Source organism: Larimichthys crocea, chromosome XVII (genome assembly GCF_000972845.2).
Source record: "Larimichthys crocea isolate SSNF chromosome XVII, L_crocea_2.0, whole genome shotgun sequence".
NCBI lineage: Eukaryota > Metazoa > Chordata > Actinopteri > Sciaenidae > Larimichthys > Larimichthys crocea.
This window is the reverse complement of record NC_040027.1, coordinates 19,940,909-19,953,643: the sequence shown is the minus strand read 5'-3', so window position 1 is coordinate 19,953,643 and position 12,735 is coordinate 19,940,909. Positions and strand designations below refer to the sequence as shown.

General features: G+C 42.5%; 1 protein-coding gene across 1 annotated transcript in view; it reads left to right on the top strand.

Moving 5' to 3' along the window:
* Positions 1 to 12,735, top strand: part of faf1 (Fas (TNFRSF6) associated factor 1) — a 58,210-nt gene that overhangs the window by 9,807 nt on the left and 35,668 nt on the right. Inside the window, exons 6-7 of the mRNA XM_027290138.1 lie at positions 6,405 to 6,510; positions 11,208 to 11,294. Of these exons, the coding sequence (XP_027145939.1) occupies positions 6,405 to 6,510; positions 11,208 to 11,294 (193 nt within the window). The remainder of the gene's footprint in view (positions 1 to 6,404; positions 6,511 to 11,207; positions 11,295 to 12,735) is intronic.

Genomic DNA, 12,735 nt, shown 5'->3' with positions numbered 1-12,735 from the left:
TTTATTGATGCAGTTACTGCTCTCAGTTAAAGTATGCTATTGTTAAGAACTTGGCCCGTGTTGTCAGTTCAAACGTTTATCTTTAATCGTATTTTGATGAGGTTATGAAACGCGCTTTCCTAAACTATATTTGCTAGTTTGCATTTGTAGTCTGAAAAAGACAGTTATTCACCCAAATTTAATTTCACAACGTTTATTGCTTCAAATTGTTGCTGAGTAAAAAATGCAATGTCCCATAAATGGTAATTCCCTGGCAATTACTTTGTAGAGCTTGGCTCATGCGGCACACACACACACACCTAAACCAACCGACTGATTAAATAGTGCTGCACTGTCCTTATGATCCTGCTGGTAAACTCCTTCTTGTTGTTTGATTAGAAATATATCTTGAGGCTTTGGGAGATTTTCCTGTGGCACCAATCCATCTCAGGTAGTTATTTAGTTACGATGTGATGTGCGGTTCGTACTGCAGTGTTAAAGCCCGGTCTGAAGAAGGTTTTTTTCTCTCTCTGTGGCCATGTTGATGACTGCCTGTGAATACAAGAGGGTGTTGAGGAGGAGCTAATCTCTTGCATAAATGATGAAGGCCTAATGAATATTCAATGGAGCTGTTTCCTTCCTGGTTGGTTCGCCCCCTCAGCTCTCAGGAAGCATGTTTGCCAAGGAAAGTTATTTTAATTTGAACCCTCAAAGAAATTTGAAATTGCAAAATGATTCATTAGGTTTGTGTGTTTTTTTTAATTTTTTCATTGCGGCTTCCTGACCCCCACCTTTCTTCCTCTGTTGTCAGCTATCTGTAGCAGATTCACAGATGCTTTAGGGGATAGCTATCTGGTTAGCTATGCAACCCTTGTTAGAGGCATCTAACAATTAGTATCTGTTTAACTTTGGGACAAGATGGCTGACCAAACAGAGCAGAGCCTGAACGGTTTCGTGCCCTTCTACTTTGTTGTGGATGCAAAATGTGGAGGAGGTAGGAGACCTGTGTGTGCTTCATGACCTCCTCTGTATTGGCAGTCGATATGTAATCTCCGGTCAGTGTGTTGTGTTTGTGTTGCCTCAAAGCAGCTGAAACATACGCCTTTTGCAGAGAATGTGTGCATGTGTATGGTATTTGTGTTTTGCGGGCACTTGTGACAGTGTGTGTGTGGTGTGTGTGTGTGTCTCTCTCTGTGTCTGGCAGTGCCGTTTATAAGGTCTAGAGTCTGCTCTGTGCCGCAGGACTCACAGCTTAGGCGATGGGTTACCTCAGACAGATGAACCAATCTGTTTAGCCTGCTCTTCCCCCCTGCAAAACGTTCCATTTTCTCTGTCCATAAAGTTAAATGACATTTCCCTCCCAGCACCCTTATGCCATGTCAAGTACCTACACATAGATGTTTCAGCCGTCCTAGATGTCAGGGTGTGTGTGTGTTGAGTGAGAAAGAGACCCTGAAGGCAGAAGCAACAAAACTGAGAACATCCACATTACAACCCTGTGCTGCTTCTATGAGAAGGAAACGCTGCTTTGAACGTCAGTGGTGAAAGCCAGTCGAGCCAAGGATATTAGACTTGAAACATGGGTGTTTTGTTTATATATGAACCAGCAGGCCTCTTCAGACAGATGGGAAATGACAAGGAAATTCACTCATTATGAATGGTGTTTTTTTTTTTTTTCTTCTCCCCTCTGAATGCGTTTGATATTTTGAGTAGCTATATTTGTTACTATAGAGCACAATGAATGATTATTTCTTTTCTTTTTTTTTATAAATCTTGACAGACTCCATCCCCACACTCACACACCAAATGGCTCGTCGGCCCCTGCCCTAATGACTGATAAGATGTTCCTTCTTCTTGGAAGGACAGGTAACCTTCCACTCAGTTTACCCTCTCTCTGTCTATTAGGAGTCTAGCTGCCTGCCAGCAGTAGCTCGGGACTGTGTCCAAACATAATCATGATATTAGCTAGATCCTTATTTAGTGTGTCCCTACCCCTTCCATTTCTCCTCTCTTCCTCCCTCCCAGTCTCTCTCTCTCTCTCTTTCTTTCTCACTCACTCTGACTCTCTCACACACAACTCTCTCATCCTTCTGCGCCCTATTACGTATGCATCCATCCTTCCCACTCCACACATTTCCCAATCTTCCCCAGTTAGCTACACAACATACATTACATATTGATTTCGTAGTTTTCAATGTAAATATGCTGTCATTACAGTAATTTGAGTTCTGTTAACATAAGCTCGTCCAGATCTGCGCAGATTAAGATGTGATTGCATAATTAATTGTGCGCTACAATAATTTCCCCCAACTCGAAAGCTCTTACATGGGTTGTGTTATTCTTTTTGAAAAAATAAAATACCCTCTACATCATAAACTTCATAGCAGGTTAGTTTTGCTTGTTAGAGTTTTCCAACTTTATTCGTAGTCTCAAAAGGCAGGACATTATAAAAACATAAACGTAAAGTCAGGGCATCACAGTTTATGATTAATTGTGCATGATACATAATATACAGGTTATATAAAACCTTATTTTCCAGCTGTGGTTTAGTATCTAGTAGGGGAATGCCACTGTAGGTAATTCTGTTTATGTTATGCAGGATAGATCTCTAAAAGCGTAAAGAATTATGCATTTATTGATGCAGTTATTGCTCTCAGTAAAAGTATGCTATTGTTCAAGAACTTGGCCAGTGTTGTCAGTTCAAACGTTTATCTTTAATCGTATGTTTTGAATGAGGTTAATGAAACGACCGCTTTCCTAAACTATATTTGCTAGTTTGCATTTGTAGTCTGAAAAAGACAGTTATTCACCCAAATTTAATTTCACAACGTTTATTTGCTTCAAATTGTTGCTGAGTAAAAAATGCAAATGTCCCATAAATGGTAATATCCCTGGCAATTACTTTGTAGAGCTTGGCTCATGCGGCACACACACACACACCTAAACCAAACCGACTGATTAAATAGTGCTGCACTGTCATTATGATCCTGCTGAGTAAACTCCTCTTAGTTGTCTTGTTTGATTAGAAATATATCTTGAGGCTTTGGGAGATTTTCCTGTGAGCACCAATCCATCTCAGGTAGTTATTTAGTTAGCGATGTGATGTGCGGTTCGTACTGCAGTGTTAAAGCCCGGTCTGAAGAAGGTTTTTTTCTCTCTCTGTGGCCATGTTGATGACTGCCTGTGAATACAAGAGGGTGTTGAGGAGGAGCTAATCTCTTGCATAAATGATGAAGGCCTAATGAATATTTCAATGGAGCCTGTTTCCTTCCTGGTTGGTTCGCCGCTCAGCTCTCAGGAAGCATGTTTGCCAAGGAAAGGTTATTTTAATTTGAACCCTCAAAGAAATTTGAAATTGCAAAAATGATTCATTAGGTTTTGTGTGTTTTTTTTTAAATTTTTTCATTGCGGCTTCCTGACCCCCACCTTTCTTCCTCTGTGTGTCAGCTATCTAGTAGCAGATTCACAGATGCTTTAGGAGGATAGCTATCTGGTTAGCTAATGCAACCCTTGTTAGAGGCATCTAACAATTAGTATGCTGTTTAACTTTGGGACAAGATGGCTGACCAAAACAGAGCAGAGCCTGAACGGTTTCGTGCCCTTCTACTTTGTTGTGGATGCAAAATGTGGAGGAGGTAAGGAGACCTTGTGTGTGCTTCATGACCTCCTCTGTATTGGTCAGTCGATATGTAATCTCCTGGTCAGTGTGTTGTGCTTGTGTGTGCCTCAAAGCAGCTGAAACATACGCATTATTGCAGAGAATGTGTGCATGTGTATGGGTATTTGTGTTTTGCGGGCACATGTGACATTGTGTGTGTGTGTGTGTGTGTCTCTCTGTGTCTGGCAGTGCTAGTTTAATAAGGTCTAGAGTCTGCTCTGTGCCGCAGGGACTCACAGCTTAGGCGATGGGCTTACCTCAGAATGAAACCAATCTGTTTAGCCTGCTCTTCCCCCCTGCAAAACGTTCCATTTTCTCTGTCCATAAAGTTAAATGACATTTCCCTCCCAGCACCCTTATGCCATGTCAAGTACCTACATAGATGTTTCAGGCCGACCTAGATGTCACGGGTGTGTGTGTGTGTGTTGAGTGAGAAAGAGACCCCTGAAGGCAGAAGCAAACACTGAGACATCCACATTACAACCCTGTGCTGCTTCTATGAGAAGACAGCTGCTTTGAAAACGTCAGTGGTGAAAGCAGTCGAGCCAAAGGAATATTAGACTTGAAACATGGGTGTTTTGTTTATATATGAACCGGCAGGCCTCTTCAGACAGATGGGAAATGACAAGGAAATTACTCATTATGAATGGTGTTTTTTTTTTTTTTCTTCTCCCCTCTGAATGCGTTTGATATTTTGAGTAGCTATATTTGTACTATAGAGCACAATGAATGATTATTTCTTTTTCTTTTTTTTTAAGTAAATCTTGAACAGAACTCCATCCACACACTCACCAAATGGCTCGTCGGCCTGCCATAAATGACTGATAAGATGTTCCTTCTTTGCTTGGAAGGACAGAGTAACACTTCCACTCAGTTTACCCTCTATCTCTGTCTATTTAGGAGTCTAGCTGCCTGCCAGCAGTAGCTCGGGACTGTGTCCAAACATAATCATGATATTAGCTAGATCCTTATTTATGTGTCCCTACCCCTTCCATTTCTCCTCTCTTCCTCCCTCCCAGTCTCTCTCTCTCTCTCTCTCTCTCTTTCTCACTCACTCTGACTCTCTCACACACACATCTCTCATCCTTCTGCTCAGCCCTATTACGTATGCATCCATCCTTCCCACTCCACACATTTCCAATCTTCCCCAGTTAGCTACAACAAACATTACATTTACATATTGATTTCGTAGTTTTAGTCAATGTAAATATGCTGTCATTACAGTAAATTTGAGCTTCTGTTAACATAAGCTCGTCCAGATCTGCGCAGATTAAGGATGTGATTGCATAATTAATGTGTGCGCTACATATTAATTCCCCCAACCCTCTCTTCCTCTCAACTCTTCCTCCTCTCCTTGGGTTCTGAGCCCTGATTAAGTGCCTGCTTCGGCCCTTAAGCCTCCCATTGATATTCAGCCTCACAGACCCAGCGTTTGCTCAAAACGCTACTTAACCTCACAGCTTATTGTAAATGAAGCTTCCAAAAGTTGATTCCCCCACCTCCTCCTCTCTACGTGAAACACACAAAGTGTCTTCGTTTGCAGCGTTCACAGCGTCTCCGTCATCGCTCTAAGCTACTGAGCGAGCTCCGGTGCCAGTCCAGAAAAGGCTGACCCTTTAGGCCCTTTCAGTCAGGTCACTTCTCTCCTCATAATGTAATCAGCACATGACGTCCAGTGTCAAACCATTGCTTGCTATCTGTCTTTTTTTGTCCCAGAGTGAATGTTGTTTATGCTTTAAGGAAAAGTTTCATAAAATAGAATAAGTACATCGATAAATAGATCCATTGTTCAGCAGCTCAGTCATTCTTATAATTCAAGGACAGATATAATGGAATTTCATGTTATTTCATGAATGCTCTTCTCCCTGAACTGTTTAATTATCTGAGTTTATGTCATGTGACAGCTGATGCATATAGAAATAGTATCATAGTTTCAGGAGCATCACATTCATCAATCATAGAATCACCTTCAGGTCTCTCACAGTAGTCTGGATTTGATATAATTTGTAATTGATACGACTATAATCACAATCCAGTCATGTTTCAGAAGATAGACGAAAGCAGTAAATTTGTAAAGCAGTAATTCAGCAGCATCTGCTGAAGAGGTAGTGTATCGTGAAGCACAATAATGGCTCTTCATCATTAGTTTTTTTTTTTGGCTTGAGCATGATAGTTGCAGTGCAGCATTCTGAAACAGAAAGCCAGAAAAATCAGCAGCTATTATTAAGTTGTTGCTGTTGGCATGTTGGTGTCAGCAACCTTACCAAACCCTGCAGATGATGTGGTCAATTTGTGCTCCCGTATGTCACAGAAAAAAAAAACTTGCTTTTTAGGGCATATTTAAGGTTTGTAGTTGGGAAAGGTGCTGAAGGCTCTCCTGGGTTCATTTCATAATAGCTGCCAGGTTTGTTAGCAATAAAACAGATTGATGGGCTCCATGCTGTTACTGTGCAGGTGGTCATAGCTGTGGTAGCTTGCTGTGCTGAGCGAAGCTCTGGCCAGGCTTGTTAAGACATAATCAGTGATGTGAGTGACTGGCCCCCCAGAGGAGGCACCCACCTCCCTGTGGGCCAGCAGGCTACCACTAGTTGACAAGTTTCAGCTTGCCCATTACTTGACTGAGTTGTTCATAGTGTTAATGTTTGTTTTCCTGTGCCCCCTTCATTATTCTGCCTCTTTTACATGTTCCTTTTCTGCATCAATTTCTATTTTTTATTTCCCTCTCTGTGTTCATCCCTATTTCTTACTCTTAACTCTCTTCATTTAGTGCTCTCCAAGAGTCGTTAAACCAGAACTTCCTGCTGGTCATCAGCCACCGTGAGGCCCAGAGGGACTACAGTCTCAACTTCCCCGGCTCCAGAACCATACAGGAGGTATGACACACACACAAAAGCTCTCGGTAACTCACCCACAGACTCTCACATACATAATATTATTGTACCCGATTCTAGTTTCACATAACGCAGCTTTCATTCCATTGGCCAAACACTGCTAGTCTATCTCAGCCATCGATTCATTATTCATCACAAATGATCACATTTCCGAGCACATAATTACTCTCACAGCTGTGGTCTGGTACAACCCCCCTCTTTCTCTCCCCACTCCCCTTCACTGCGTCTTTCTCCTTCTCACTCTCAGAAGTCTAGGAGGCGATTTTTAAATACTGAACGTTGTTTGATCTAGGCATGCAGGAGCAATAGAAAGAGACAAGAGTCCATTCATTTTCTTCATCTGAAACTAAACAGTAGATCTGGCAGCCAATGAAATATTTATAGTAACTCATACTGGACCCGACAGTACACTGCTCTGACCATCGGTTATTACCATCATAGCTGCAGATGGATAAAGCTTGAAGAAAATACAGTGTGTGTGTATTTGATCAGTCATGTAGATGAGCAAGTGTGTGTCTCTGTCCATGTGCGGCCCAATGTAAGTTCAAATAAGCACTCCCCTACACATACTGCCAAGTGCAGACGGAGACCTGAGCAGGCATCATCTGTTACTCTTAGTTGATAGCCTGCCGTCACAGGTGAGTGCTCCTCAAAGACTGATCAGGTAGTATAAGTCCCGCTCTTAATCTTACCTCACACATTAGGGTAAATCAAGTTCAACTTATTTGGAAGTGATATTGGAAATATCAGTCTTCACCCCTTTTCATTCCTCTGGCAGCTTTACAGAATTTTAAATTCCTGTTTTTCAGTCTGCGTTTTTCTTTATGGTCTCTCTTTTTTTAAGTTCTTTGCTCACTGCAGCCACTCCATCTCGGCCCTGGCTCCTCGGTGCGGGTGAAGATTACACTAATAATAATCATGCTACTAGCAGGGCTTGTAATGGTGCTAATTGAACAGATTAGTACAACCAACATCTGAACTGGAGGAGGCAGCTCACCTCCCTGGTTTTCCTCCCTCTCCTCCCTCACTCGTTTTCTCCTCCCTCCGTCATCTCTCTCTTTTCTCTCTCACCCTCTTCTCAAGCAGATGGTTTTGATGAGCACCCACTGTGAACCTTAAGTGTTTCTGCTGGGATTACAAACACTGGGGAGGGGTCCCTGTGGTGTGGGAGGGGGGAACCACGGACACAGAAAGGAGGCAAAGGACTGTTGGCTTGGTGGGGGTGCTGTAAGAGGCCATAGGGGATAGAGAAGGGACAATGTGGGCTTAAACAGGCCTCCATGTCGCGGTCTTTTCCTTACGCATGCATGTCTTTAGGCATCTTTAAGCCCCCCGCAGTGAAAATGAGGCCCAGAATTTTAACCTGCACAGATCTGGACTCTTTTGGCCCCATGTTGACCATGCTCTTTATATATTTACTCTTTAGCCAGGGAACAGGCGTCTTTCCTTTTTTTTTTTTTTAACACTGTAATGTGTTAGGAAATAATATGTCATTAAGACATATTGTACAGACTGTAGGGAGTGATTCCAAAGGTTCAGTAGCCGGTGTGAAGAGCTACAGGTGCAGGTGAAATCAGGAGAGGCTGTCAAATAGTAGTTGTGGATTTCTTTGAAATAATTTGTGCTGCTAACATTTAACATAAGGCGTTAGGTTGTGAGATTTTTGCGATTTAAAAACAACAATAAAATACAAAAACAAGTGTATTTCTGTCATCACAAGAAGAATCGAGAAGGCAACAAAGAAGTAACACCATATTCAGCCAGCATGACTCTTTTTCCCCCCCTTTCTGCTCATACTGTGTCCACTCACAGACACATATGGACTCCACCACAGAGCACCTTTCTCTCCCCACTCTCCTTTTTGTCTTAGCTGAAGACTAGCCGATGGTCCCTGCTTGTGCATATCAATAGGGATAGAGTCCTGTCTTCTTGTTTGTCTTTGCCAAAGGATCTGGCTTTGCCTTGTGGCTCTCAGGGAACTGCCCTTGCCCCTCCCTTTCTATCCCTTCATTCTCCATCTCTCTCTCCCAGTGTCCCTTCTCTACCTTCTTTCTTCTCCATCTCTAGAGCACAGGGCTGTGTAGACTCTGATTGGCATTACCAGACAAGAGTGTGGGGGTAAGTTGCTGGCTAGCTTCTGAGCTAAGCTGGAGAGCAAATGTTTGCCAGGGACGTAGAGGGTAGAATAGGGATGGCTGCTGGTTTTGGGGTGTCCGTGACCAGACCAGTTGTCCTGGGGATTTCCCTCCTCTACTGCCCCCCCCCGGGGCTGGGCCTGGGCCCCATCCCTACTCCGCAGCTGGGAGACATATAGGAACCGAACGCAGGCAAGGCTACAAGAGCTGAGAAAAGGAAGGTTGGATCGAAAAAGGAATGAAAGAAAGGCATCTGGCGCCTAGGGGAGACGAAGAAAGAGAGCGAGAGAGAGCTTGTGACTGTTTAACGGAAACCTTTCCTTCTCTTTGATTTGCTTCCAGCAATTGGCATTTACAATGATTGGATCATTAATTTTGCCGTATTGCCCAGCAGCTCAGCACCACGACCGCTTTAGCTAATATAGTGTATAACCGGCTCGAACACCCCCGCTGCATCTCAGCATGAACAGCAAACACACAAAACAGCAGCACTCTGTAAATATTATTAAGACACAGCTCTGTAAAAGACATTTCCTTTACAGTTTAATGTCTGTATGTACAAGTGAGTGTGAGCCATACAGCCTGGTGTCATATAATAACATTCCAGTAACACTCCCTTGTTGGAGGTCAAACAAGTTTTAGCTTGTAATTATAAGTAATATTTACAATGTAAAATGAATTTGTCAGAATCACGGCTTAAAGATAATTGTCTTCATTTGTTGCAGTCTAAATTATCAGTGAGATGGCTCTTGTGGCAGACAGGGGGCAGCATTAGACAGTATTGCTCCATGTGTGGTGGCGGCTGTGGACAACACATGCAATGCTTTGTAACTGAGGGCTGCAGCAAAAACTTCGACTACCTGGACAAGCTAGGGAAGCCCTGTTTTTCCGTTGCTGTATTTTTTAAAATTACTTAGTTGCTCAGGGAAGAATGGTTACTGATTCTTATAATAGCAGCATATTTTTCCCTTGGCCAGCGAAAGCCTGCGTGAATAACTGGCTGCAGATTCTGGTGGTGTGGTTTCAGGTGGGCAGGCCTGGTGTGTAGCTGTGTTTTCTTTCTGTGGTGAGATCAGGTTGTCCTTTGCCAGGTGCCTTTCACTGTCTGTCTCCACTCTCCTCCTCCTCCACCACCTCTCACCTTCATTCTCTCTGTGGTGGGCGTTAGTTTGTTGTTTCTCTGATGCTGCTTTAACCTCTGACTGCAGCCTCTTCATTACTAGTGTTTATGCCTCTCCTTTCCTCCCTTTTCCCCCCTATTCATCGGCTGGCCAGCCGGTCAGTCAAATCCCTGTAGTCCGGCTGGTCAAACATAGATATTACACTCTGTAATAACACTGGCCACCCGCTCTGACCCCAGCCTGCTATCCTGGCCATAGCTTCTCTTCATAAGGATAGGCATTGAACAGTGTGGTGTGGGATTTACGATAGAAAGACAAAGGATGGACTGTGCCACTCATTTATTATTGTTCTTTTATTTTTTTTTCTCAGTTTGTTTGTACTGCGAATTGCTTTGCTGTGCCAGTCCCAGCACAAATAAAATCTAATTTCTTTGAGAGAGTGATGACTTAGACAGAATATTTACTGTATCCTTGATAAAGGGATAAATTCAGATTTAAATATAATAATTTCTGTAAGCAGCGTGTGTGCGCCTGCTCTCAGGAACTCATACAAATATATGTACAGATGCAAATTGTAGTAATATTAGAGTATTAAGGTAAATGCGACCAGGCAAAGTCAGCTCCCGCAGTCCTCTTGGTTTAGTGTTTTGCAGCTGCTTTGCCTGACACCTCCATATCCAGCAACCCTGCATATGCCCAAAGATCCATCTCTCTTCATTGCTTCATACAAAGACAGGATTTGACCCGTGTGTGGAGAGATCTTTGCACCACAATTGACAGTTTTCTCAGCATCAGTGTCCAGCCCCGCGGGCCTGAAGGGCAGGATTCTGCTGAACAAATGCACCAGAATCCACGGCTGCCAGCGCTCAGACGCCGACGGGGCTTTGATCAGCTTCGACTGGCGCACATCAGGCTGGCGTTACGGCTTTAAACCAACAACCCACTGGACGGTGTAACACGGCGCTCGGTGGGACAGGCGCTGCTGGCTGCTAACTGTTTAAAAGCACGGAATGTTATTAAGTGATGCAGATACAGCGTCCGCGCATGAATGGGAAAAGAGAAATACTGTTCATTTCAGAGCGTGGGGCTGTTGTTTCTGGGCATTAGCTGTGGCATCTGAAGAATGCTGATAACACTGGCTGTCTTTTTTTTTTCTCTCCTCTTTCCTTTTGACTCATCTCCTCCTTCATTCTCTGCCTCCATCCTACATTTTCCTCATGCTGCTGAATAGAAGATACTTTGATGTAGCTTTTTCTTTATCACATTGTATTTACTGTTTAATTACTTGTGGAAATATGTTCCACTTCCAGAAATATAAACATTCTTGAGCTGTCTATAATTGTTGTTCTGTTTGTATTTTACCTTTTTGTAATTATATTTTTATACTTTGAATATACAATATATCTTCCTTTTATGTTTACAGGTGAAGAGGAACGTTTCAGACCTAACCAACATCCCAGTCCGACATCAACAGTGGGAGGGATGGCCTGCATCAGCAACTGATGACTCTGTAAGAAGCACAGGCACACTAAAACACATTAAGAAACTTACTATAACCAGTTCTACAGGAAACATTTCAACATCTATGTTTATTTTTCTTTGCACTTTAAATGCTACCTATAAGACAAACTTATCAATAATTAAAAGTTAAGCATAAATTAAAGCCCACGATAATTGATTTACATTATCTTAATACTTGCAAATCGCAGTGGAAACTGTTCCACACTCTGTAATCCACCCCGAAACCATCTGTCAGAAGCATGAGAGTAAGATGTTGGAGCTAATTAAGATGTCAAAGACTGTTCTCATCCTGTGTCCTCTATCTGTGGACATTAAATCTCACATCATTGAGTCCTGCTGACCTCTCCCGTCCCGGGGTCGTTCTTCCCAGCCATTCACCGTGTGCACAGTCAAGCTGATCAGAAGCAGCCCTCATACAGAACCTTGAGGAACCTCTGACCCCTTTTGTCTCACCCCTTCTTTGACGGCATATGTGTTCCCATGCTAATTGTATGGGATGGTTTATCATGCTACATCGAGGAGCTGTTGTGCACACATTCTTGTGTTAACCCTGAGCTAGTTTTCCTTTTAGATCTATGTGATTGTTGTTTGGTTTTGAGTATTGGTATTGACTTTGTTTCACTTCTTTTCCAAGTTTTATCATACGTGTCCCTATGCCAGAACTGACTCTACTGTAGCAACTAGACTACTGATGTTCTATTTAGTTTTTTTGCAGTTCATAGTAGACCGCCTATCTTCTATATACTGTGTGGATACAATCTATTCTATATGCCACCGATTGTTCATGTTTCAAAGATTCAAAGTGAATGAACAATAACTGCACCTGTTTTTATGACTCAAAGTAAAGCTTTTAAGAAGAGCAGTGAAAGCAAATACATTGCAACGTTAATGTGCCTAAAAGGGAAAAAGGACAAAAGGTTATGCATCCTTTCACTACAGAAGATTGTTGGTTTTATTTTGTTCCATTACAGCTCAGAGCAGGCAATTGTAAAGCCACTAACCACCAAACAAATCATACTCCTATGATGCAGATTTGTCATTGTTTGCATTTTCTTTGTAGACATCCAGTTATGTGATCAGTGAACGGCCTCGGATTGCAACAGAAATACAAATCTTAGCTCTAATCTGGGAGCATGTTGTTGACATGTTGCACGATGACTGACCTCAGTACTGTGCTCATCTATTATGGCACCAGATGACATACTTTTTCCAGTTTGTAACCACAAAATTTAGCTTGTGCTTTTATAACTTCATGACTTTTCACACTAATAGAGGAAGAGAGCTAACCACAGACATCTGTTAAAAGTGTGTTTAGGATGTTGGCGTGCCCAGCTGCAGCAGACTTAACTAGGAATTTGTGATTCTACTGTGTAAATAGAAAGGAATGATTATTCAACATAATTCTTAATTACTTTTATGAAGTTTGGAAT